The following is a 27,837-nucleotide window of genomic DNA, read 5'->3' as shown; positions in this document are numbered from 1 at the left end:
CTTGGTTTTCAGCTACAGAACCTTCCTGTATCTTCTCTGTAGTAGAAATGCAGCTTATGTCAGTTTTGGTACAACTTAAACCAGGATTAAATCTTGAGTAAACCAGGTCTGATGTTAGAATACAAAAGGACCAAACAAGGACAAAAAAGAGGAGATAATCTAAACTTGTGAGCAAGATCTAAGTGCACCAACATAAAATACCACCAGAAAGAGCTTGGATTTCCTAGCTCTAGTCTAAACTACAACAAACATATTTTTCTTATCTTATATATGAAATTATTGTGAGTAAAATATGTCTCCACACACACAAAACCCACTTTGTCTGGACTTGAAGGTTGAACATGCTTCTTGCTAGTTTCCAAGATGTGCACAACCAAGTGCCACACTATCTCATTATCTTGTTTCATAGATTTGTAAAGATTTAGAAAGCATATCAAAGACTTAGCTAGTTATTAAGCTAATTTACATCTAACAAAATCAAATCAGGGCTGTGAAAAACTGAATCTGTCTTTTATAATGTGTATTCTGTTTACACTGAGGATATAACTCAAAAACTCTGGATACAGTTAAAATTTTTTGTGTAGCCTATTTTGTGCCAGAGGTGGAAGAAGTACTCAACGTTGTTACTTAAGTAAAAGTACACAGGAGCCAAAAATACTTAAGTAAAAGTTATAAATACCACTTTATGTAAAAAGAAAAAGTACTTCACATAGATTTTGTTAAATGGATAATATTAGTATGAAATGTTGAGATTTCAGTCCAGTTCAAAAATAAGAGTAGACTGGAAAGTACAGATACTCAGATACATGCTCTCAGATATAGTGAAGTATAAGAAAAAGAATCCATTGTACAATGTAACCTACTAAATACCTAATGATCAGTGGCAGAAGACATACATGTTTAAGTTAAAGTACAGATACAGGAGCAAAAAGTATTGAAGTACATGTTTAAAATGTACTTTTTAGAGTAAACGGTATTCCACAAAGATTTTAGATAACTATTAAAGTATCAACCCTGGTGATCCTGATGAAGAATTGTACAGATTTTTTAGTCAACAAAGGTGAATAAACTGATTCCTTGTACATTTTTATAGCCTGAATGTTTGTTTGCTCAAAGTCAGGAAGAAGTAAAGTACTTTTACTCTTGTACTTAGTTACTTTCCACTGCTGACTTGATCTAATTTGCCACAAACCTGCTCCTCCACTCCAGAGGTGGGTAGTACTTAGTTAGAATTACTTGAGTCATATAATCATATAGTCATATTTTCTAGCAGCATACTTTTACTCCTACATTAATTTATTTTACAGTGTAACAGTACTCTTACACACAGTCAGAACCAAAACCTTTACTCAAGTAAGTCTGGAAGTAACAAAAGCTTTATGTTGACAATGTGAAATGATTTGAACATTTGTGTTTCTTGCACTGCTCCTTCATATAAGACTTGGTTCTCATTTTTGTGTCTGTCATTTGAAAATAACAGATTTTGTGCTTTAGTTAACGTTTTACTAATTGTAAATCAGATTACGACAGTTGCTCTTTAAGTTACTCTCAATTGAGTAATATTTTTCCCAAATACTTTTGTACTCTTACTTGAGTCATTTCTTGGACTACTTTTACTTCTACTTGAGTAATATTATTTTAAAGTAAATTTACTCTTACTTGACTACAAGTTTGGCTACTCTGCGCACCTCTGCTCCACTCTCACGCGCAGTTAACGCACTATCTCCTCTTTGGCACGTTATTTCTAAAAGCCCCTTATCAGCTTAAACGGTGCAGTTCTTTGTAACCTTTTCCCACTCAACCCACGTCAAAACTTCTGCCTGCTATCTCCACTCCTGCCTTTCAGTCCACCGAGCCCCTCTTGATACCCCCACACCACGGAAACCCCCGCCACCACAACTCACGGTCTGCAGCCTCACGCCGAAATCGGGTGCGTCTTGCTCCGTTGCCCGTAGCGCAGTCCAAGCCGTGCGCCCCGGAGCTTCGTCCCCGAGGCACAGCGCACTGAGGACCCGGCTCTCCTGCCTCTGTTTCAGCAGCTCCAGCTCGCACAGCGCCGCCAGGCTGGCCTCCAGGCGCTCCTTATTCCGGCTTCGCTCCTCTTTGAACGGGAACATGAGTCCGAATGACGCCGGCGGTTCCAGACTGGCAGACATCCCCGAGTACGCGTCCTCCTCACTGGTTTGGGTTAGATCCGTGACCGTGGTGCTCCGACCCCATTACCCCTCCTCCTTTACGCGTGTACTCCGTGGTTTTCTCAGCTCTCCCGGGTCAGACTGAAGCACTGAAGGCTCGTCTCCAGTTGAGAGTGCGCCGGGACAGCTGCGCGCTTTGCTGTTGGAGGAGGGCTGTGCGTTATGGTATGGAGCAGGCGCTGCGCTCTTGTTGGCTCACTCACTTATGTCACCTTGGGAGGGAAAAATATAACTGAAAACCACATCAATTCTGAAAGCATGTGATCGTGTTGTCAACATAATTAGGAAAACTGAGGAAAAAGAAAGTTAACGGACTGGAACAATATGGCACGTCAAGATCAAGAAATGGTGAATTAACCAATTATGGATTTGCCCGCTGCTTATAAACGTAATATCTGTCTTTATCACACTGGTCCACGCTGGCTAGCTTACACGGACTGCTAAATATGACTTTGAGTGGTAAGAGAGCAGACACATAGCTTAAACATTAAAAAGTTTAATTCTACAGAACAAATTCGGTCGTTTCAGCTTTTAGGCAGTTATAATCAAAGTTGGATCAATGAAAACTTACCAAAAAGCTGCCAATGTGATATGAGACTAAATCTTAGGGTTGGCAAATAAGTGTAGATATATAAAAGTTACCAAAGTGAAGCTATTCTTTCGTCTGCCAGCGTCAAAGTGCGACAGAAAGCCGAGTGCGTCATCTGGAGGTTGGATCGAGCATTACGCACAGTTGGGTTTGGATTTTAGATGAAATTTCAGGGTCACAAATAATTTCTAACTATGAAAAAAAAAGAAATACATGTTCTAATTAGTCTCCATTGTACTTAGATTATTGTTACAATGTAGTTGATAAGTGATACAAAAACTAGGTGTATGTGTATGTAAGTATTTCCTCACGTAGTGTTCTCCCATGTTAAGATAGGGTTCACAGTAAGTAATTCAGTTTATTTGAAGTTTTCCAGTGAAATAAACAGAAACCAACATGAAAAATATGCTTTTATTTTATTATTGTGCTTTTAAATACAGTTTAATTCGTATTGTTGCCTTTCTTCATGTATATGTATGCCCTTAGTTAGAACTAGACTTCAGTCATGGTTTAGTCCTATTTTAGACCTGATTTAATCTACAGAGCTAGTTTATATATGGTGAGCCTAATTGCAGTTGTGTCAAGTAAAAGTACAGTTACATGGCCAAAAATGTGCTTAATTACAAGTAGAAGTACTTTTGGGGAAATCTCCAAATTGTTTTACTCTTTGTGTAAAATGATTGATGACCTCTGTTCTAAATTATCCCAAAACTATTGTGACAAATACTAAAATCACACAATACCACACCAATATTTCATTCATCCCCTCCTTTTATTCATTCTGCATCACAGGCCTCTTTGAGCGATACTTTCGGTTGAGTGCGTTTGGCCTGGGGTCTGCTGCCAGCGCGTCCCCAGGAACCAACTATATCTATACACATCAATCAATATGCTGTACAATATGATCATATAAATAACCAGGAGTCATTTATGCAGTCAAAATAAGTCATTTCCAAATATAGGTATATGCACATACAAGGCTACACAACAGGTGAGCTGGATGAAGGCAAGACACAGGAAGTACACTTTGGATTGTCATGGAAACGAGGGACATATTATGTGATACATCTTTAATAATTCCGATATTGTATCATCTATGCTGGCATTAAAATCCACAGTTAGAGACATTTACCACTTGGTCTAGTTAATTAAGGGTCTACTTTCTTAAAATACCCATGCGTTATATCGGTCCTCTAATAGTACGTGATAGCATTCATATGACAGCCATGCATTTCATATACAGCAGAGTGATTTGGTAAGATGCATAAGGAAAAAGATGGAAGTAACAAAATGCAATGTTTAAATGGCTTTTGGGTTTGACGTTCCATTTAAAATAATAGCATAGATTGTATGAAAATAAAGTTTTATATTTTATAATGGAAACAGATTGGTTAAAGAGAGGGTATTGCTCTTCTGTGAGGTATGGTGATCTAAATTTGTCATGTGTTAGCAGTTAATGTTACCTTTTATTTTTTTGAAAATACTATATTTGCTTCAAACAATGTATTAACATGTTTAATATGTTTCACTGTGGGCTGAGCATTGAACAGAATTGTACTGCTAACATAGTATCAAATATCATATCAAACAGTGCCCGGGATTGCTTGCTATGTTACTCAAATGCATGGATAACATCTTCAGGCATGTTTTTGACAAGGGAACAACGTTACAACAAGACAAACCTCCAAAAAGTTGACTTGCATAATACCCCCTCTTTAAATATTTTCACTCTGAATCAAAAGCCAACACATTTAAATAAAATATGTGCGGAAATGCAGAAACACAAAATTGTAGTTTAATATTTATTTTATATTCTTTTTAGAAATGTATAAAATATTTGGATTGTTCAAATGTTCGCATTTAATGTCAACATGAAATTGTTTGACGCTTTTATTTGTGTGCATTAAATTATTGCATTGGCCTATCTCTAGACGTAAAAGCTAGATGTCTATCCAGCTAAATTCACTTGGTCAGTTGTGACCTGTGCAAAGTCAGCCTTCATTCAAGCTAAGTCACATTTGGGCTTAAAGGGCCTGTACCCCATTTTTTCCATGTATTTGAGCAAAATTTGTCTTGTCCCAGTACATAAATATATATATTGTATAAGCAGCTCTTGAGCTCAGAATAACTCCACTGAATGCTGTCTGCATCTAATTAGAAAGCATTTTGTCTGATAATCAGAAAGTGCGTGTTCGCATGCCAGTTGATGCTCTTCTGCAAAACTCCACTCTGACGCTTATAACTCATTACGACCAATAATTACGATGCTTGGAATGTATAAGGTAAGTGAGGAAGAACTTTGGACCACTGCAAATTGTTTAAAATGAACTAGTTCTGCTTCTTCACATTTAAGACAGTAGATGTACAAGGTACAGGGCCTTTAAAAAAAAATCTAAAAATGGAAAGAACATGTGCATTTCTACATTTCAAATATAGTCTCTGTAATTTTTAACATTTTTACTTTTTGGTTCATCTTTTTTCATATGCCATTTATCCACCCCACTGTGTCATAATAATAGTGTTGAAATTACATTACAAGTGATCAACATTTCACATACATGATCATACACTGTATTCATGTTGCCAGGTTGAGTGGAACATGTGGGGTGGGTGACACTTTTGTAAGCACGTAATTCAAATATGTAAAAATGATGAACAATCTCGAACAGTGTCACAGCTATACTTCACATGGCTGTCAAAAAGAGTTGGAAACATGCCAGCTGTTAGTCAACTATTAAATAATCAGATACAATTTTGATTTTATACAAGTTCATTTGATATTGCATGGAGTTATAGCTCATACTGTTAGTGAGACTGCCATGTTAGTGAGTTGAATGGAATGAGGCAAAGTTGAAACATGTATACAGGTAGGAAAACAATAGAACCAAGGAATTTAGTTTAAAGGAGACATATTATGCATTTTTCTCTTTGAAGGGCCCATATTACGCTATTTTCTGATCTATATTATGTTGTTTCTTCACCAAAAACATACATGGAGCTGTGTTTTGTTTCATTCACATGTGTTTAACTCACAAACCCTGCATATTTAGGCTGAGTTCTTCTCTCAGACAGAAAACACACTCATGTGGAAATACAGGAAGCACACCTTACACCTTGACTAAAATCATTTGGATAATTTCAGCCCTAGAATTTCCAATCTCTACTAAATAAAAAGAAAAGGTAGCTGTTAAACTACCACATTATGACATCACAAGGTGGAATGGAGAATTTTGAGCTTTTGGAGATGTAAACAGACTAATAACAATAAAGGATTACTCAAACATGTGTGAATGAAACAAAACACAACTTTAGATATGTTTTTGAATAGGTAACATTACGGTATAATATGGCTTAAAGCTCACAAGAGTCAATTTTGTGTAGATAAGACCTTTTAAAATATTTCCTATATTGGAATTTCACATTTAATTTGTATATAAAAAAACAAACACAAAAATCAGCACATAGCTTTTCACAGAGAACACTTAGATTAAAGGTCTGATGCTCTGTGCTAGCAACATTAGTGAGTGTTGAGTAGATCAACAGCTAATTAGCAACGTGATGCTAACATTAAGATAACATTAACATTATGATTATCAATTTAGTAGTGAAATGGTATTGGCTTTAAAACACAGAGGAGCATTTTCCTGGGTTCAGTCATTTACATAAACACTCACATAAATTGCTGCTTTTAGTCTGTTAAAAAAAAAAAAAAGCAAAAGGAGTCAACGAAACAAAAAAAACAACTTATGTTTTGATGAGAACAATTTATAAAAACTTATGTCAAGTTAAAAGTCAACTCTGCATAATATATCTCCTTTAAGAAATGCTTTCCAGCTGTCAAAAACATGAAACACACAAAAATGTATAGCACAGCGTATGTTTTCAGGGACCCGCCCTGATTCACTGCATATGTCCTGTTAGGAGTTAGCCCTGATGCTAAGTGTATTTTATTTTACAAATACTGCTAGCCTGTTAGTTACCGTGGTTTCCAGTTTAACGGATTCCCAAAAGAGGGGAAAATGCGTTGTTTTTGCAGCACTAAAATAGATTCTTACGGCTCGAATATTAGCTAACGCAGCATGCTAATATCGGACGAAAAAAAAAAAAGCAAAGAGTTTTTTGCCGTGGATGTCCAGACTGTTGGAGGTCACTTGAGTTGTTGTTTGAAAAACCTGGACTGGATCAGCGGAGGAGGCGGAGTATCATAGTATATTGCACATGTAGTCTGTCCGCCTATGGGTCAATGGGGGTACTGCACTTTCTTCTGGGATTGGGAAGAGGAGGAGTCCCTGAAGCCGATGTTTTTGTGGAGGTTCACCAGGGAATCTCTGAGCTGCAGGAGAGATAAAGAAAGGAAAATCATGATACACTGAAGAGTTGAACTTAAAGAGCCTATACCCGATTTTTTGCCATTTACTTCAGCAAAATGTGTCTCAGTACAGACATATTGTACAAGCAGCTCGAGGTCAAAATTAAGTCCGGTGTGTACTGTCTGCATATAACTATAAAGCATTTCATTGTCTAATAATCAGGAAGTGAGCGGTTAGCATGCTACTTGTTAGCTTTACTGTGACGGCACAACTCCACTCTGGTCTCTGAAAGTTCTGAAAAACAAGTATAAACTCCTCACAGTGAATAATTAGGACGCTCAGAATGTGTAAGGCACGTGAGGAATATATTTGAACATGAACTAGTTCTGTTGCTCATGTTTTAAGACAGTAAAAATCAGATAAATCAGGAAATGTCAGTCAATGTAATGTCCCCAAAAAGCGTGGAAACATTTTTAAAAGTTTGCAGTCAATTAATAATAATTAGATATAGATACACGCAGCGGACTTGGGCAATATATATGTTTGGGGCAAGACACATTTTCTACAAATATGTGGAAAATGGGGTACAGGCCCCCAACATGAGCTGCAAGATTAATTGCAATCAAATCAAAATCATAATTTGCAATGTGCTCACTGTGTCCATTCAAAGGCTGCACTTTTAAAAATACCATAATTTCCTCCACAAACAAAAAAAAATCCTATTCTGCGTAAAAACAGCTAATCATGTATTTAAGATCTGCACATGTTCTGAAATGTGATTCTTTATATTAGTTTGTCAGTTCATATTCCAATCTTTTTGTCAATTCTTCTGGATGTGTTTAAAATGTGAACTTTGAACAGAATGTTGTTATTAAAACAAATCACAAATCTAATCGCTATGTTTGCCAGAAAGATCTTTTCTCAAACTGTTCAGCTCTAATCCTAAGTGTTATGCTTGTTGTATCCTGGTGTGACCCCGGGGCTGTGACAGTTCCACAGTGAAGGATAAAGCCACCATCCACTCATGTTTGTTTAAGCAGGCAGAGCAGACAGCTACCATAAAAGTACAACTCGGGTTCCTCTGTTTACCCCAGTGCAGGCCAGTGGGGATATAGTGTACAAAAGAAGGACTATGGGCTATAAACTGATTTGGATACTGCCTCTCTTCCCAAAGCAGATATTTATTGCAAGGTTACCAAATCTAAGTACAAGTGTTTGAATTATAACGTTAACTTATTATTGTTGGCCGTACTGAAACAGCTCAAAGGATCATGGACACTGCTGTTTTCCATTCCACTGTGACAAAGCAATGTACTTCAGTTCTCGAAGTTTGATAGTGTTACAGAGCAAACTAATATTAATATGGAATTTTCATATTAAAGATGGTAATGATTAAATTTGCAATATTTGAGTTCATAAACTCAAGAAAATCCATCTTGGCCTGTGTTTTTTTCCAGCTGGATTAAACAAATCTATGCACTGTCTTTGTTTTAAATAAACAAAATAAATAGACATATCCCAATCGAGAGTGTCATCCCAGATTGATAATGTGCCAACTCAATTAAAAGAGTGATGTAGATTCGATGTCAATAAACAATACCTGATTGATTCATCAATCATCTGTGTGCTTTAAATGTACAGATTAAATGCATTTATTAATTGATTGATTATATAGTGCAATGAGTTTGCAGTGTTCTTTAATGACAAGGTTCGGAGCATTAAAAATGCCATCTGGTGCTGGGTTAGACACTTAGAGCTGACTCACTTTGCACCTGTAACTGACAAAACTGTCCAAGAGATTGTCACCAGTCTGAGTTCATCTACATGCTGCCTCGATGTGTTACCCACTAAATTTCTAAAGTCTGTGCTCAACAGTTTGCTATCACCACTCACTCACATAGTTAATATGTCACTTCAATCTGGAACATTCCCAAGCGCTTTGAAAACTGCGGTTATCAAGCCTCTCCTAAAAAAGAGCAGTCTTGATGCCACAATATTGAACAATTATCGACCGATCTCAAATCTGCCGATTTTAGGCAAAGTCCTCAAAAAAGTTGTTTACCAACAACTTAACTTCCTCGAAATGAACAACTCCTTTGATGTCTTCTAATCAGGTTTTAGATCCCACCACAGCACTGAGACTGCTCTTATCAAGGTGACAAATGACATCCGCCTGAATGCTGATGCAGGCAAAGTCTCAGTCTTGATCCTGTTAGATCTGAGTGCTGCCTTTGACACTGTGGATCATGGGATCCTCTTACAGAGACTAGAGGACTGGGTGGGCATCTCTGGTACTGCACTAAACTGAACAGTTACATAGTGCACGTGTAAATCTGAGATAAATATCTGCCCCTGGTCCAGTGCTGTGAGTGTCACCTGATCCAGCAGTAACACAGAGGACTTGATGATCTCCTTCCACTTATGCAGCTCGTTGTCATGGAAATGCTGTTGAGAGTCCAGGAGCTGCACCCACTCCATCTGAGTCTGAGGGGCTTTGCTGAGGGGACACAACATGTGACATGCAATGACAATGTAATCAGTCATTCTACAACTCTAGACTCTATGCTTTTGTCTGCTATATAGTTATAATCTATAACACCTGTGGATCATTATGTTGTATTTTGGGCGTTTTAAATCACCAAAAAGAAACAAGACTGCTGATTTCTAGGTTGGAAAATTGTAAAAAATGTGCTACATGCTGTCGGCTCCTCCTATGGATAGCTGCAAATCACACTAGCGAGCAGACTTTTTTTTTTCTTCATTTGAAGCATATGTGTGTCACTAATTAAGAAAATAGACTTGGCATCTTGAATCCAGGAGAATAAAGATTACGCAAACATGCATGCACCACTCTATACACAACGTCAAGAGGAGAAATGAAAAGAGGACACAAATATAACATGGTTAAAAGCTCTAAAATGTCAATTTTGCATAATTCCTTTCGTTCTCTTTTAAGAATGTTTCATGTGTGTTACATCTTTACTTGTTTGCTTTACAAAGGAGAGTATCGGCTCTACACATGAAAGGCAGTGTAAAAATGTGGTGCTGTCTGTATTTTCCTCTGAGCTCACCTAATATTCTATTACACAGGTGTCTATAGACTTCTAATGGTGCTGCTTTTTCTTACCTATGTTCCACCTTATGGCATTAAACCCACTAATTACCAGGCCAAAGTCAGATCTGTGGAGAGGTGACCCCACTCATAATATGAATGGGTGTGTTTTTCAAGGCCTTTAGGCATTCTTTAACAATAAGACACTTATAATAGAATATATGTGGCATAGATATGTTTAATACCTACTGTGGAACATTTCAGGTAAAACAGAAAGCATTGTGGTTTCCTTTTAATTGTGACCAGTGACCACAAAATGAAAATGTTGCCATGGTTACCTCTCCTGTGGCCTCAGCCCGTGAGATGCCGTTAGACTCGAGGTGGTGTATTCCAGCATCCACAGTTTATAGAACAGCATCAAGTTGAGAAATACCAGCAAAATTAAACTGCAACACAAAAAAACACACATTTACTTCAATATAGGCCCACAGAAGTACAGTATATAGTAACCACAGAATCAGCCAGGTTTTAGCAAAGTACCTTATACAGATCCTATTGGATGCATAAAAAATAAGGACAGGCAAAATTAGAAAGAAATCATACAAATAATATAAAGTCTAATGAAACAATTAAAATCATACTTAAAGCTGCGGTACCCACATTTTGTGTATAGGGTAGAGTATAGGGTAAAAGCTACACTTTGAGACAAAATGAGACCACTGTGCACAGTCTGTAGCTAATGATAAGATTTTGTATTTCAGAAGTGTCCAAAGCAGTGTTCCGATCGTCTGTGCTTGAGTGGTCGACCTCAGTTTAAAGTGGGACGAAACACCTAAACTCTGCCCACGGCCACATCTCTAAACTGGGCTAAACTGGGCAGCACTGAAGGATTAAAGAGAAGAGTGAGGTACAAAGTGAATGGTCTAACAGTTATCCATGCTTCAAACTCTGCCCATGTAGCCAGGTGTAAACAGAAACACCTGGCTGTATTCAGGGCAGTTGAGCATGATGTCACATAGTACTTGAAACTGCAGTAATCACTGGCGGCAGCACACTCCTTTTTATACATTTTTGACCACAAAGCTGCAAATTTACCAGGTTTGTACTAAATTTGAACTAAAATTGCGAAAAAGACCAGGACAACAGAAGACAAAATAGTAGTGAAAAAAGTGTATTTAGTGTTTAGTACCTACTTCCTCATTCTGCGGAGTGAAAATTAGGTAACCCAGCTTTAAATTAAAACTAAAATTAGACAAAAGGTCTACGTGACTTGCCATGTTCAAAATACTAATTACAATTTCACATAAATACAGATAGGTCAACGGTCTAGGATTTAACAGTCACCCTTCAGATAAGTGAGTTAACACAGAACTCTTACTTACACAAGGCTTATAAAAAGTAATATTTTGGAGAAGCTGTAAAGTGCCAGGCCTCCTGTAGAGTCCGAGAGGTGTCTAGTCTGTGTGGAACCTGAAAAAAAAACTTTATTTGTTAAACACAGGACCTCAACTAATAATTTGTAACAATATAACAACCCTGCAAACACTAAGGTCACATAAGAATATTAAAAGTTAACTTTCACAATAACATTACATCACTTGACGCCATGGATCTAGTAAAAAATCTGGAGACGGTACTGCTAACTTAAACCTGTCCTTAGTCCTGAGTTGGACTAGTAGTCAGTCCATTGGCATTGCAGCAAAAACATGCTCTCATGCCCAGAAAATATTTTTCCCACAGAGCGCAATGTAAAAACAAGCTGCTTTTGTTTGGCTGACAGGGGCCTAAAGCTTTCAAAAAGGTTGGATTTTGTGGCAGTTATTTTCAGATCTTACATTTTTTTCTCAGTACAAAACTGCTTTTTAACAGTCAGCTTGAGCTCGCTATGATTGGCCAGAGTGGTCATGTGGTACTTGAGACTGCACTCCTTGCACATGCTTGCATGGGAGAAAAGCACTAACGCGCATGGTCAGGATGTGCAGTATCTAGCCGCCAAAAAGCTAAGACACTGAGCTCGGCCTGTTAATTCAAACTGGCGACCATGTTCAAGCCCTGAGGGCTTACTTGAGGCATGTTGATAAATTGATGTACCGATTTTGACACTACACTGTGCCAGCTAAGTCAGTTCTTGGTCAAACTGGGTTAAGACAAAACTCGGATTAAAGTCTAACTTGAGTAAAAGAGATTCTGACAGAGCAGTGCCTTTGCTTCACCCTCCAGTGAATGTTGATGACAGCTGCAAACTATTAATTTTAAACTACAGTGATTGTAGAATGTTTTGATGTCCCACAAACTCAACCCATAACGTGCTCGTACCTGCCACGTGCTTTATGAGGTGCATGTCTTCATCCTCCTCCTCCTCTGGTGTGGTGACAGCTCCTTTGGCTCGGTCCACACTGCTGGAGGGCCTCAGGTGATGGGAGAAGGTATGCCTCCTTCTGCGCCCACTCCTCATGCCTTTGCCCTGGGGCGAGTGCGCATCCAGCAGGAGCAGCTCCAGCTTGTTCAGCTCCAGCTCTGTGCACAGCGGGAGGCAGGGGTCAGTGCATTGTTCTCGGAGAGCAAAGGGCTGGTTATGTAATGTTTAAAGGAGACGAAATGTGGGTTACATAGTACTTTTGGTTTCCTTTTCTTGGTATTCCATGTTTTATACTTGAAGCTATGTATGGTAGGGATAGTCAATTTTTTTTTTCCCCAATAGACACATACTCCCTTTACACACTTTGGCAACACAGACATATTTTAAAATCTATGTTAAGACCTGCAGAAGTGAAGTTGCAGTAATATTCACAAATTTACTTTTGTTTGATTGGAGTATTTTAATCATCTTAGAAATGTTGTGTAACATTTCTAAATTGATTAAAAGTCCCCCAAAAAAGTTAACAACTACTTCATCCTTTCCTGTTTCAGCGGCAATAATGCCATCTGCTGGAGTTTTTTCATAACAAACATTATGACATTTAACTCTAGAGGTTATGTCCTAACACATAAATTACACAAAAGGAAATACCTAGAACATGGTGCCCAAATAGCCCCATAAGTGCATATTTAAGGACATTTAATATGCAAACAAAACTACAGTTGTGGGTTTAAGATTCAGTATTATTTATTTCCTTATTTATTTAAATAAGTCAGCTGACCCAAGTGTCTAAAGTACTCGTCCAGACCGCTCCAGAAGCTTCTCTCGATGAAGGTTTTGACCAGGCCCCATGGTTGTTTCCTGTAGCGCAACTCTGTGGACACCCTGGGACACACAAGCGCACTGGGTGTTAGTATACTTCACCAGGAGGCATCTTAAATATGAGGGGCTGCTCAATAAAATACTAACCACATGTTCCAATCATACTGAATTACTTTTTCTCTGTGCTATATCTTCCATTATTTGTTTTAACTCAATGTGGAATCTATTTCTGAAGATTATTTGGAGATGACTGGGCTGGGTTTGTTCAGAATAATATAATAATAAAGCACCTATATTATTCACAAGAGTTTTCTCAACTACACAGTTTTTGTAATTGAAGAGCTCTCATTCACAGCACATATAAACCAAGCCTGTAAAACTGCATTTTTCAACCATAGTAATATCGCTAAAATCAGAAATATCTTACCTTAAAGTGACACCGAAAATGTATCCATGCATTCAGGCTAGATTACTGTAATTCCCTACAAGCCATGTGCCCTAAAAGCTTTTTAAAAGCTTTCAAATGGTTCAAAATGCAGCATCCAGACTCTTAAAAGGAACTAAAAGAACACATCACCCCAGTGCTGGAGTCTCTTCACTGGCTTCCTGTGTAGTTTAAAATTTAATTTAAACTTCTCTTCCTGACATAAAAAGCCATAAAGCTATCTGCAAAATGCTATAGTATTATAACATCCAAACAGAGCACACCGCTCTCAAAATGCTGGACTACTGATTCCTAGAGTCTAAAATCACAGTAGGGAGAGCATTCAGCTGTTGTTATGGAATCTGCTCCCTGCCCATGTTAAAGAGGCCCCAGGTCTCTACATTTAAGACCAGACTTAAGATGTTCCTCTTTGAATTAGCTTATTCCCGGGCCAGTTAGGAGCAGAAATAAAACCCACAGTTTTAGTTAAGCTGCCTTGGAAGCATATACGCTGGAGAAAGTATGGTAACCTGAGTACTCCTCTATTTCCTCCAGCGTTAACTGTCAACAACATTCACTATTCAGTTCATTCGGGTCTGTTCATTGCTATTTACAAGTTGTTTCCTGTCCCACTCCTCTCTGTGGAGTGCAACTGTTTCAGATGCCTTGCCGCTAACCACCCGGTGATGTCTGGACCCTAGATACCCCTCCTATGTCCTGACCCTGTGCAATGGATCCAGATCCTCTCTTTCCCTCACCTGGCTGGATGACTCCTACCCTATCCTGGAAGAGCCCCCTAGGTCCCGGGTTCAGGCTGCATGAAATTCATATAATAAAAAAATACGAGAAGAGCTCAGACAGCACACCATGCAGTCCAGTGGTGCTGACAGAGGTTCTACGATGCTCTGGATGAAATTTGTTCTATTCTATTTTTACCAGATGCTGAAGCTGACCGAAAGCCTTTTCCCTTAATGAATAAAATAGTTATTGCGTGAACTCGTGGTCTCGCATGCGCAGCTTCAAAGGAGATGACTGCAACAGTACAGCAGAGCCTCTGGTTCTTATGCGAGTATCATTCTGGAAAAAACAAAGTGGTCCAACACAAGAGTCACAGCTGGACTGGGTGCTGTCTGAGTGAGGCATTAGTCCTCCTTTACACTCTGTTCTCGCAGTGACACAAATCAACACATACTCCTATACAGGCACATGGCATCGAACCACCAACCAGTGCGCCAGTGGGTCTGACCACTCTACCAAAAATGTTTATGCTGGATGCAAGATTTGAACCAGCAACCTTTAGATCAAAGTACAGACAAAGCCCTATCATCTGGCTGTAGCAGTCCATAGAGTCTTATAAGCACAGACCTGAGGCGACACTTGTTCTTGGCCACTCGCGTGAGGACGTAGCGGTTGACTGTGTAAAAGTAATCGTGGTATGGGACGTCGTGAGCGTTCACCTCTGCGTCAATCACGTAGCACTCGTTCTCCTGACTGGCTTTGTACAGAGTCTGGACATGCATAAGAACAGAGAGAAGTCAGTTACATCCAGACTTAGAGAGACACACTCACACACACACACACACACACACACACACATACACACACATTCTGACTAAGATGACTTTCTAAACATGCCCTTGGTCATGGAATAAGTATTTCATATGTTCTAGCTTGAAATGTCTGCATTTGGAAAATGTACTTTATAAATTACGCCTCTGTTTCAAGTGAGACATTTAGCTGAGCTCCCTCTGCTGTCTGCAAAGGTAATAAGCAATGGCAATGTAAACAAATGAAGTTCTTATCCTCTGTGAAAGCTATGCAAATAGAGCCATGCATTTGACCACAGAATGAGTCCACTGATGGGTTATGGTTAAAAGCTGGACAGGAGAAGTTTGGATTTTATCTGTAACACAATTAACTGGCCAAATACGAACAAACCATTTTGCGTGCTACTCAGAGAAGACAAATTTGGATTAATGGATTAGTTAAACAAGCGTGAAAAATGAAGCAATAATACAACACCAGGTATGATGTCTGGCTAATCCAGGTATGATCCATAGTAAAAGAAAATTTCAAATCTGTCAACTGGACAAAAAGTTGAATGAGTGAAGATGTTTTGATGCTCATCCAAACTGCTTCTTCAGTTCTGCTAGAACTCCAGAACTGAAGGAAGGGCTTCAATGAGCAGCGAAAGATCTTCACTTCTACAATTTATTGTCCAGTTGACAGATTAAAATGTTTATTTTACTAACTCCAGGTTATTTTTTGACATATAACATAAAATCTCAAAAAGGTACATTTAAACAATTGGACCAAAGAATTCCCACTTCTGCTGACTAGTAAAGCTGCGTCCCACCTGTGTCTCAGTGACTGTGGCTGCCTTGGGGGCCAGAGGGTTGTTGAGGGCGATGCTGTACATGAGTTCTCTTGTCTGGTTTCCATCTGGGTCTTTCCTCCACGGTCGGTGCACAACATCTGGGATATAAAATAATTTACATATGGAAGTCAAATCCACAATTTCTACTAAACAATGATTTGACTAAATAAAAATACAAGTGTGTTGGTTGTGCAGTAAGACGAGCTACATTTGAAAATCATTGTTTATTTGTACAGCACTGCATGATACTGTCCTTGTTGTAAAATAAAAGAACTGAAACGCTGTGTCTGAGAAATGACCTGTCCAGCGGTGGTTTGTTCTAGAGGAGTTTACTCATATAACTTCTTGGAGTAGTTTTTTTGACTCGTACTTTTACTCCAAGTTATATTTTATTTGAAGTGACTGTACTCTTACTTTAGTAAAAATGTGTGTTACTTTTTACTGTAAGTCTACAAGTGACTAAAGCCTGATGTTGACAATATGAAATTATTTGAACATTTGTGTTTCTTGCACCGCTCTTTCAGATATGATTTACCGTAGTATGTCTTTACTTCCATTCCTGTGATTGATCCTTTTAAATCCTAAAATACAAAACTGAAGACTAGTGGCAATTATCAGATCACAGATTAATACCTGAGAACCTCCTGCGCTCCAGAAAGTCCCTCATGAAATCAGACTCGGAGAAGAGCAGGTCGTACATCTTGTCTACCCCCAGTCTGTACACGGAGTTTAGGTACTGGCGCCCGTTCAGGTCCTCATGGAACGGCTGCACCTCCCCTGCACGTGGGAATGAAGCAGTGGTAAGATACACATGTTTAAACTGATTCCAGATAACAAACTTCTAATCTGTTTACTTTGGAAGACTTGCTTCGACTGTGGGACAACAATCTGCTGAGATTAGGCAAGATAAATATGGATTTTTTGAGCCAATATGATATCTAATATTTGGCCTGCTGCTGTGTGCGATAACGATATTTAGCTTTCAAAATCCACAGCGAGGCCTGCAAATTCATCACAAAATAACTTCACTTTGTAAAATAATAACAAACTGTATTTATCTGGAATACATAATAATTTCTTACATGTTTTTGTAAACATACAGCCGTATAACACTCTTCTGTTTCCATTTTAATCTTAATTCAGTTAAAAAAGCCAATATTGAAGCATCGTACCTAATATGGATACTGACACTGGTACCGATATATCGCCCATCCCTAGCTGAGATCTTTTTTTTCCATATGGGCCTGCAATTTAGTCAAACTAGGCCTGAATATTTTTTTCTTTTCCCTATGTATTTCATAAAACGTCCATATTTCATCTGGGAATTTAGGCTTCATGTGAGCTTTAAAAATATAGTTTAATCCCCTTGGACCCACAGTTTGAGAAGCACTGCTCTAAACCACTTTTAACTTGCTCATAACACATAATAGGATTTGAAAGATTTTAGTGCCAATATGCTAATATAATTCATGGTGGTCCACAAAAGGCCTGGGATGAGAGGGGAAAGGTGCTTGAGTAATATATTGGACATTTTCAACTCAGTAATGCATTGCATAGCATATTGAAAAATGCAATACGGTACTATAATTTGATACTTTTGTGGTGCGTTACTCCCAACACTGACTAAGCTTGTAGTGTTGTTCTGCCACCTTCGTCGTGCGTCTCGGAGGAGTCGCTGAGCTCGGTGGGCAGGTCCTCATTGTCGTTGAGGTCCAGAGAGGAAGGGGGGATGTGTGGGGTGAGCGGGCTCCGCTGGTTAGTGCGGTTATCGGGCACAGACAGAGTCATGGGGTCAACCTCCGGAACAGTACTGCAGACATCGTCCACTGGAGGAGCCTCGTACTGCTGTAACAGAAAAAAATGCAGGTAAAAAAATGACGATATTTAGCCATTTAGTTTGGTGATTCATAGATTTGTCGTCCTGCCATTTAATAATAAAAAAAAAACATATATTTTTTTAACCAATGATCCCATGAAAACTCATGTCAAAATAAATTAAAGATGAAAACCTTAATACCCCCTGTATTATGCAAAATAAAGCTTTTTCTAACATTATTCCCTCATCAAAAACATGTCTGAAGAGGTTTTAGATGGAACCTACGCATGTTTGAGTGTTTTAACAATCTCTCCTGGGCCCAATTCAACTCTTTAAGGTTAGCAGTATGTCCTTCTCCAAAGCTCAACCCACAAGCCTATGGCAATTTTCCATAAATATACAAATGCATGATACAAAACAATACACTACAACTTCACAAACCAAATGCGATATGCAGTAGTTTTGTTGGCAAAATGCACGGCATTGTAATGTGATTCACTGATGTTCAATCTATTTCTCAAGACACAAGCAGTTGGTGGTATGTTGCTTACAGGCAGTGGGGACTCGTTGCTGGGCAGGTCTGGTGGCATGGTGCTGCTGCTGCAGAAGCCTGTGTGCTGCGCGGTGGGGCTCACGTCGGCCTTGTTCTCTGTGCTCTTGTGGTTGTCTGTTGGGTTTTTGGCCGGAGTCTGGCTGCTCTCTTGGTTCTGCTCTGGGCTCTCCTCCACAGGGAGCTCCTCACAGTACCTGCACCAGGGAGACGGACAACAGCTGTAGGTCAAGGTTACACGTCTGTGGCACGCTGCCGGCACTGGGCTACTCTCATGTGGGGGGTGAGGTGAGGAAGGAGATGGCATGGAGGACCATACAGATATATTGTATAAGCATCTTTTGAGGTCAAAATAAGTCAGCTGTGTGCTATCTTCAGGTAATCAGAAAGAACTTTATTGCCTGGTAATCAGGAAGTGCACATTAGCATGCTAGTTGTTGTTAACTTTACCATTGCAGAAAAACTCCGCACTGGTCTGTGAGAGTTGTAAAAAGTGCTTATAAGTTCATCACGGTGAATAATAAGAATGCTCAGAATGCATCATTTAAGTGAGGAATAACTTAAGAACACAATGAGTTTAGCTCTTAATGTCAAAATGCTCTGGCCTTTCAATGTCGTGAAACGCACATCTTATAATCATCACTAGTACAATACACAGATATTACTTTATCTCTTGTTCCTGAACTTTGCGTTGCAACATTTAATTTCTCCATTGCGGGAAAAAAATTGTTCTCTTATCCTGTCTTATCTTCAAGTCATTGCAGAGATTCATTGCTTTGATGCTGGGAATGCATTAGGAAAGTAAATTCTGACTTTGGAACAGGGTTGATACCATAAGACGGTAAGAAATAAGTGTTTATTTACAATTGAGACAATATAATATTTGATGCAATTTGCTGTTAGAATAACAAATATAGTATAAATATGTAGTAAATATTACCCATTCACTACAAATGAGTGCAAAAGTAATTGTAATCATTTAATGGCTAAACTAAAAAGTGGTTTGATAGTTATTTCTTCACATTTGCAGCAAATTATAACATGTAGTTTATTTTGGTGAAGTGAAAGGATACAAAAACATTAATGTCAAAAATAAAGTTTGTATGGTCGTTGAGACTTGATTTTTGCAAGATCACAAAATTGTGTAATCCAGGAGATAAGCTATTGACGTTTTTGTGGTTCTGTGCTTCCCTTTTTAACCTTAAGTTGTGTCAAATGTGTGAGAAAATGTTATCTCAGTGTATCAATGTGTAAATATTTCTTACTCTAACCAAAACAAATATATATTGTATAAGCAGTTCTCGAGGTAAAAATAAGTCTGCTCATGAAGCGCACTGGAATGCTAGTTGTTACCTAGCATTGCTGTGCCGGCAAATCTCTGTTCTCTGAAAGTTGTAAAACGTGCTTATAATCTCATTGTGGTGAATAATTAAGATGCATAAGAATGCATAACTGAGGAATAGCTTTGAACTACTGCAAACCTTTAAAATGAACTAGTTCTGTTTTTCTGTTGTACCTGTTTACAAAACAGGTACAGCACCTTCGACATAGCTTTAATAATTCAGTGCAGTGCATGGCCCCTCCCCGAACCGCCACCTTAACGTGGTGGAGGGGTTTGAGCACCCCAATGATCCTGGGAGCTATGTTGTCGGGGGCTTCATGCCCCTGGTAGGGTCACCCATGGCAAACAGGTCCTGGGAGATGGGTCTGACTAAGAGCGGTTCAGAAGCCCTACATGAGGAGAGAGACAGCAAGGCCAGTTACGTCGCCCGGACTGGCGTTACCGGGGCCTCACCCTGGAGCCAGGCCTGGGGTGGGTGCTCGGCAGCAAGCGCCTGGTGGCCGAGCCTTTCCCCACGGGGCCCGGTCGGGCCCAGCCCGAAGGAACGACGTGGGGCCGTCCTCCCGTGGACCCACCACCTGCGGGAGGAGCCATGAGGGGTGGGTGCAGAAAGATCTGGGTGGCAGTCGAAGGCGGGGACCTCGACGACCGGATCTCCGGACATGGAGACTAGCTCTGGGGACATGGAAAGTCACCTCGCTGGGGAGGAAGGAGCCTGAGCTTGTGCGGGAAGTTGAGCGTTACCGGCTAGATATAGTCGGCCTCACCTCCACGCACAGCTTGGGCTCTGGAACCCAACTCCTTGAGAGGGGTTGGACTCTCCATTTCTCTGGCGTTGCCCGTGGGGAGCGGCAGCGAGCTGGTGTGGGCTTGCTCATTTGACCCACAGCTCAGCTGCCACGTGTTGGAGTTCACCCCGATGAACGAGAGGGTCGCGTCCCTGCGCCTTCGGGTTGGGGACAGGTCTCTCACTGTTGTGTCGGCCTACAAGTCAGACAGCAGTGCAGAGTACCCCACCTTCTTGGAGTCCCTGGGAGGGGTACTAGACAGTGCACCAACCGGGGACTCCGTTGTTCTCCTGGGGGACTTCAATGTCCATGTGGGAAATGACAGTGACACTTGGAGGGGCGTGATTGGGAGGAATGGCCTCCCCGATCTGAATCCGAGTGGTGTTTTGTTATTGGACTTCTGTGCTAGCCACAGTTTGTCCATAACGAACACCATGTTCGAGCACAAGGGTGTCCATCGGTGCACGTGGTACCAGGACACTCTAGGTTGGAGGTCGATGATCGACTTTGTTGTCGTGTCATCTGATCTCCGGCCGCGTGTCTTGGACACTCGGGTGAAGAGAGGGGCTGAGCTGTCAACTGATCACCACCTGGTGGTGAGTTAGATCCGCTGGCGGAGGAGGAAGCCGGACAGACCTGGCAGGCCCAAGCGCATCGTGAGGGTCTGCTGGGAACGTCTGGCGGAGCCCTCTGTCAGAGGGGTCTTCAACTCACACCTCCGGGAGAGCTTCTCCCTGATCCTGGGGGAGGCTGGGGACATGGACTCTGAGTGGGCCATGTTCTCCACCTCTACTGTCGATGCGGCTGATCGTAGTTGAGGTCGTAAGGTCTGCGGTGCTTGTCGCAGCGGCAATCCCCGAACCCGGTGGTGAACACCGGAAGTAAGGGATGCCGTCAGGCTGAAGAAGGAGTCCTATCGGGCCTTGTTGGCTCGTGGGACTCCTGAGGCAGCTGATGAGTACCGGCAGGCCAAGTGTGCTGCGGCTCAGGCAGTCACAGAGGCAAAAACTCGGGGTTGGGAGGAGTTCGGGGAAGCCATGGAGGAGGACTATCGGACGGCCTCAAAGAAATTCTGGCAAACCGTCCGACGCCTCAGGAGGGGGAAGCAGTGCTTCACCAACACTGTTTACAGTGCGGGTGGAGAGCTGCTGACCTCGATTGGGGATGTTGTCGGGCGGTGGAAGGAATACTTTAAGGATCTCCTCAATCCCACTGTCATGTCTTCCAAGGAGGAAGCAGAAACTCGGGACCCGGAGGCGGACTCGTCCATCACCCTGGCTGAAGTCACCGAGGTGGTTGGCAAGCTCCTTGGTGGCAAGGCTCCGGGGGTGGACGAGATCCGTCCTGAGTACCTCAAGTCTCTGGATGTTGTTGGGCTGTCCTCTCCGGGTGGGTGGTGAGTCTCTGCCCCAAGTGGAGGAGTTCAAGTATCTCGGGGTCTTGTTCACGAGTGAGGGAAGGATGGAGCGTGAGATTGACAGGCGGATCGGTGCAGCGTCTGCAGTGATGTGGTGGCTGTATCGGTCCATTGTGGTGAAGAAGGAGCTGAGCCGGAAGGCAAAGCTCTCGATTTACTGGTCAATTTACGTTCCTACCCTCACCTATGGTCATGAGCTCTGGGTAATGACCGAAAGGACAAGGTCGCGGATACAAGCGGCTGAAATGGGTTTCCTCCGTAGGGTGGCCGGGCACACTCTTAGGGACAGGGTGAGGAGCTCGGTCACACAGGAGGAGCTCAGAGTAGAGCCGCTGCTCCTACACGTCGAGAGGAACCAGTTGAGGTGGCTCGGGCATCTGCTCAGGATGCCTCCTGGGCGCCTCCCTAGGGAGGTGTTCTGGGCATGTCCCACTGGGAGGAGGCCCCGGGGAAGACCAAGGACACGCTGGAGGGACTATGTCTCTCGGCAGGCCTGGGAACGCCTTGGAGGAGCTGGTGGACGTGTCCGGGGTGAGGGAAGTCTGGGAGTCCCTGCTTAGACTGCTGCCCCCACGACCCGGCCCCGGATAAGTGGAAGAAAATGGATGGATGGATGGATGGATGCAGGGAGACTCATGGCCAAATGTTGGACAATGACATCATGACAAATTCTGCTCGTATTTAGCACTCACCCCATAGTGTTGAAGTCTTCATCAGGGGGAACGTAGTCTTCATCATCACTGGTGAGGCCCAGCTCGTTCCCGTAACACTGGTGGACAAAGTGCCAAAGCTCCTTTGGACATAAAGGCTGAAGGGAAAATAGTCAAGAGAAGGTGAGTAACTACTTCCAACGCCTGACGTTTTAGAGTTTTCTTACCTTACCTTTTAGAGTTTTCTTACCTTTTCCATAAGAGCATTTTGCCACAGTCTGAACATCATCATGTACGTTCGGTCCCGAGCCCCGAATGAGGTGAAAAAGTGCTGCGCAGAAGATAAAGAACATATGATCAATTTGAAAATATCTTTAGGGACTTGACGGTAGTGTTTAGTTTGTATTTTTGTAGATGGGGTGTTACACTTCTGTGGGATATCAACACACATAAGATTTGGATAATTTTATTGTTTTGAAAATGCTATATTAATCAAAAACAACATATTAACATGTTTAAAAACATTTCAATTTAGTTTTTGACAGTCTGAGCCCCTAACCCTATTTTTTTATGTGTGCATTTTAGTCAAAGATGCAGACTGTCTCTACCAGGGGAGTCTTGATCAGTTGTAGAGGTGAAATGAACATTGCTGTGAGGCTAGCATGCTACCCAAAGTGCACAAATTCAAAAGTCCGTAACCAAACCATTCAGGTGTAGGTACTGTGAGCAATGCTTTGACAGCGTCAGGCTCAAACACTCCTTCATACATCAGTCTATCCTAAAACAGAAAGAGGAACTTAATCCATAAAATGATAATGGTGTTATATTAAAAGTGGAAGATGTTTTGTGTTAAATTCCTGTCCTGTTTGTTCATCTCTGTGTGTGATGTTCTGGTATTGACATTGTCATTGCTGTTTCACTGTGAAAGTAATTTTGGACCTACAATCTGACAATAAACTATCATCTCATCTAATAATCTAACCAAACAGGCACTAAACCTGGAACAAAATCCTGACCAGACCACTACTTAACCTGTACTAGAACAGAACACCAAACCAAGTCCACATTTGGACTCAAACTGTGCTAAAACTAGGTTAATAAAATGAGGATAGTAAAAAGTGTGAATGCACCCTTAAAATAAACAGACAGCAAAAATCTTCTAGCACAAATGCATAGGAAAGGACAAAATGAATATATCCAACATTAGAGTTTATATTTCTTTAAAAGTGAACAAACCTTCTCATTGTTGGTGCACAGCTGGATGGCATTTGGAATGAGGCGGGCTGTCTTCTCCTTAGTCATGGTGCAGATGTCCTTCAACTGGACCATGAGCTGCAGTCAAATGCACATGTTACGTTTAGTTCTTACTCTTAGAAAACTGTAAACATTGGTGGCTTTTCCAGAGCCCTTACCAATGTTTCCCATCGGAAAATGTTGCTATAAAAACAAATCCAGTTTTCTGAGAGGTAGAGGCGTCCTTGTAGGAGAATGTCCCGCTGAAGGGCACAGGAGTAGTCTGAGGGCAAAACAACAATAAACATTTATTATTCTAACTGTGCCTGTTATTAAATTGTCAGAATATGAGAAAATATTAGTTAAACACCACATATTATGCATTCTTGTGGCTTTAATTTTCTTTTAAGCATGCCTTTGGTCACCTTGGGATAAATGTACGTCACATTTAAAATAATGTTGGAAAATATACTTAATAAACTTCACCTGTTTCCAATGAGACATTTAGGCACTGGTGCTCTTTGCTGTCAGTAAAAGGAATGAACATTTAGAAAGTAAACAGCTGAAGACCTTTTCCTCCATGAATGCTATGCTTGCGTTTATTGTAAACACAATTTGACCGCAGAATGAGTCTGGTGATGATTTATGGGCTTAAAACCTGGACAAGAGAAGTCTGGAGTTTTATCTGTGACACAACTAAACAGTTAAATGCAAACAAAGCATTTTTTTAGTGCTCAGAGAAGATGACTTTGAATTAATAGATTAATAAAACAAGCCTGAATAGAACTCAATAAACTCCAGATATGTTTTTCATGACTGAACTGTATAACATGGTTAAAACATGATCAATTTTGCATAATATGTGTTCTTTAACTGTATTAGTACACCATAGCATAACTAAGTAGTTTTGTTTTTTGTTTTTTGCCAAATTAAGTTTTAGTCTCCAGACCATACTGTATCTGTAGGCGTCATTGGGTCTGTCCTCAGCTAAGAAATATTTTACAGCAAAAAACCAAACTGCCCTAGCCACCCTACTGACATAGACACATAATTTATTTAGTTTCTCAAAAACATAAAAAAAAATACTTATGGTACTACTAATTATGGCAATTATGGCATAAAGCTAACAATGTAATACTGTTGTTATATCCTTGGGCAAGACACCTGCCTTACCCCTGGTGTCTATGTATGTTATGGTATGAGTAAGTATGTGTTTATGAGTGCAAATACAGGACAGTGGATGTCCCAAGGCTACACTCTGTTTACATGCATGTGATAACATGCACTGTTTCAACCAAATAAAACCATCTGAAACAATTATTTTGGCATAATTGATTCTTCCCCCTTTCTCATCAGAACACAAAGACCTTACACAATGTTATCCCATTTAAAGCCACAGTTTTAACTTTTTCAACCAAAAAAATTGACATATTTATATATATATATATATATATATATATATATATATACCGTAAATTTCGGATTATAAGCCGCTACTTTTTTTCCACGCTTTGAACCCTGCGGCTTGTACAGCAGTGCGGCTTATTTATGGATTTTTTACTGGATAACGGCCCCTGGGTTTTATTTTCACGGACAAGCCTTCTACACGTGGCAGATAAATATGGCAAAAACAACTTAAGTGCATTAAAAAAATACAACTCACCAAACCGCTGCATCAGAGGGAGCCCTGCGCTGATTATGTGATTATGTCTACTCTGCTCCGCAGTTTCTTTCAAAAACTCTAAAGGCGTATTGTTTAATCCCAGGTGCTTATTCTCCATGTGCCAAAGCAGTTTTGAAGGTTTCATTGCCTTATTTGCTTTTCCCGTATGTTACGTAGAGCGGACTGTGCGCGTGAGTCACCTGCAGCGACAAACCCAGATTTTAAGTGGGCATTGTCTGTTAAATTTATCTTTCTTTTTCTTGGAGGTGTAGTCTCCTCTTCTGGCTCCTCAGTTGTCCTTTTCCCCTTTGTTAAAAGCTCTCCAAAGACTTTTGTTTTGGCTCATTTTCACTCGCTTGTGGCTCTACTTTTGTGCGTCGTGTCTGATGTGTTATACGTGATACGTCACCGCGGAGACAAGAGCAGATAATATACTTGCTACTACATCAAATAGATTTCTGTGGCGATTTCCAGCAGGATTTTCATGATACATCTACGGACGAGCTTATTAGTGTGTCATTAGGGACGGGCCAAAGTTGCTCCTGACCCCTGTGCGCACAACGTCTGAAAATCAGGGCTCTTTACGCAGGACTGTGAGCTGTGTCTGTGTCTGTGTCTGTGTCTGTGAGACGTGAGCGGTGTTTGTTTTGAACATTGTTCCGCGAGTGTGACGCTTATTTTGAGCAACGAAAAATAAGAAAATATAATTTTATTGTAAGATCATAATAATCTTCCAATTTAAACTACAACAAAAAAGAGCTAACACAAATAAAATACACTTCAGCCACGCAGAGCCGCAGTATAAGGCTGAAAGAGGCGCATACGGCTCCGGAGCCGCGGGTTGCCGACTCCTGAAATAGAGCCACTGCACGTAAGCTCGACATCAATGAATCCAACTTGGTCAATGTAAAAGACGACAAAAGTTTTCAGAGGAAATAAAAGCAGATTTTCCGTTTTGGTGCAGTTTTATTTTCTAAACCTGCAGATGTGTTCATCCCGTGTTGATGTCGTGTTGGTTCCAATTTTCAGGCAAAGTTAAAAAAAAGCGTGTCAGTGCACCGTCTTTCTGTGTAAATATCTCATGTTACAATATGAAAACCTGCGGCTTTTATTCAGGTGCGGCTTATATATGTACAAAATTGATTTTCTCTTCAAATTTAGCTGGTGCGGCTTTTAATCAGGTGCGCTCTGTAGTCCGAAATTTACGGTATATATATATATATATATATATATATATATATACACACACACACATATATACATATATATATATACACACACATATATATATATATATACACACACACACATATATATATATATATATATATATATATATATATATATATATATATATATATATAATTATATATACCGTATTTTCCGCACTATAAGGCGCATCGGAATATAAGGCGCACCTTCAATGAATGGCCTATTTTAAAACAAATTTCATATATAGGGCGCACCGCATTATAAGGCGCATAGAATATAAACTACTGTAGTATCTGGGGTTGTGTTACGCATCCACGAGATGGAGCTGCGCTAAAGGGAATGTCAACAAAACAGTCAGATAAGTCAGTCAGTCAAACTTTATTAATAGAATAAAAAAAAACGTTCTGAAAACTTTGTTCACTCACAAAACAAGTTAATGCATCACAATATAGTAACTCTCGAAATAGTGCAACGCAATAACAATAACTCAACGTTGTTCAAACGTTAATGTCCATATTCACAATATCTCCCAGCCTTGTTTAGTTGTAAACACGTGAAAGAAACACGTAAAGCTCACTTTTTCAGTTCATTCCTCATTCACGAATCCGTCGAGTTCTTCCTCTTCAGTGTCTTTAGTTGAACAGTTGGGCGAGCTCATTCAAAGTGCCCGATTCCGTCTCGTCAAAATCGCCATTATCCGTGTCGCTGCTGTTGTCTAACAGTTCAGTGACAATTCCTGCCTTCGTGAAGCTCGGACCACAGTTGAGACTGATATATCAGCCCAGGCATCCGCGATCCATTGGCAGATTGTGGCGTATGTCGCCCGGCGCTGTCTCCCCGTCTCCCCGTTATCCCTATAGCGTCGGATCCTATCGTCGCCGTTAGACTCGCGGTTACGGACTTTCCAGCAGCGTAACTCCGCGCCCGGTCGTGCTCTCATGTAAATTCAAACGGCGTCTCAAAGCGGAGACATGGGGCTATTAAATATTTTACCGTCATTACGGTAATCTGCCTCTGTTGTCCTGAAGGTGACGAATG

General features: G+C 40.6%; 2 protein-coding genes across 4 annotated transcripts in view; both read right to left on the bottom strand.

The window, feature by feature from the left end:
- LOC117382023 (dapper 1-like) overlaps nt 1-2,341 on the bottom strand; it is a 48,191-nt gene extending 45,850 nt beyond the window's left edge. Inside the window, exon 1 of the mRNA XM_033979099.2 lies at nt 1,905-2,341. Within this exon, the coding sequence (XP_033834990.1) occupies nt 1,905-2,156 (252 nt within the window). The 5' untranslated portion in view covers nt 2,157-2,341. The remainder of the gene's footprint in view (nt 1-1,904) is intronic.
- Nucleotides 2,342-3,538: 1,197 nt separating this feature from the next.
- LOC117381874 (protein Aster-B-like) overlaps nt 3,539-27,837 on the bottom strand; it is a 46,196-nt gene continuing 21,897 nt past the window's right edge. For 2 of the 3 annotated variants that reach the window (XM_033978915.2, XM_055226706.1), the window contains 15 exons: nt 24,104-24,207; nt 23,928-24,023; nt 22,942-23,022; nt 22,734-22,849; nt 18,496-18,691; nt 17,778-17,973; nt 16,762-16,905; nt 16,108-16,226; nt 15,117-15,259; nt 13,287-13,390; nt 12,463-12,663; nt 11,529-11,616; nt 10,485-10,592; nt 9,471-9,591; nt 3,539-7,117 (listed from right to left, as the gene is read on the bottom strand). In XM_033978915.2, coding sequence (XP_033834806.1) covers nt 7,025-7,117; nt 9,471-9,591; nt 10,485-10,592; nt 11,529-11,616; nt 12,463-12,663; nt 13,287-13,390; nt 15,117-15,259; nt 16,108-16,226; nt 16,762-16,905; nt 17,778-17,973; nt 18,496-18,691; nt 22,734-22,849; nt 22,942-23,022; nt 23,928-24,023; nt 24,104-24,207 — 1,910 coding nt within the window. In that variant the 3' untranslated portion in view covers nt 3,539-7,024. Of the gene's footprint in view, nt 7,118-9,470; nt 9,592-10,484; nt 10,593-11,528; nt 11,617-12,462; nt 12,664-13,286; nt 13,391-15,116; nt 15,260-16,107; nt 16,227-16,761; nt 16,906-17,777; nt 17,974-18,495; nt 18,716-22,733; nt 22,850-22,941; nt 23,023-23,927; nt 24,024-24,103; nt 24,208-27,837 lie in introns of all 3 variants that reach the window. The other variant, XM_055226705.1, reaches the window with a different exon arrangement.

The sequence above is a fragment of the Periophthalmus magnuspinnatus genome, chromosome 14 (genome assembly GCF_009829125.3).
Source record: "Periophthalmus magnuspinnatus isolate fPerMag1 chromosome 14, fPerMag1.2.pri, whole genome shotgun sequence".
NCBI lineage: Eukaryota > Metazoa > Chordata > Actinopteri > Gobiiformes > Gobiidae > Periophthalmus > Periophthalmus magnuspinnatus.
The sequence above is the reverse complement of the archived record's forward strand: the minus strand, read 5'-3'. Positions and strand labels throughout refer to the sequence as shown.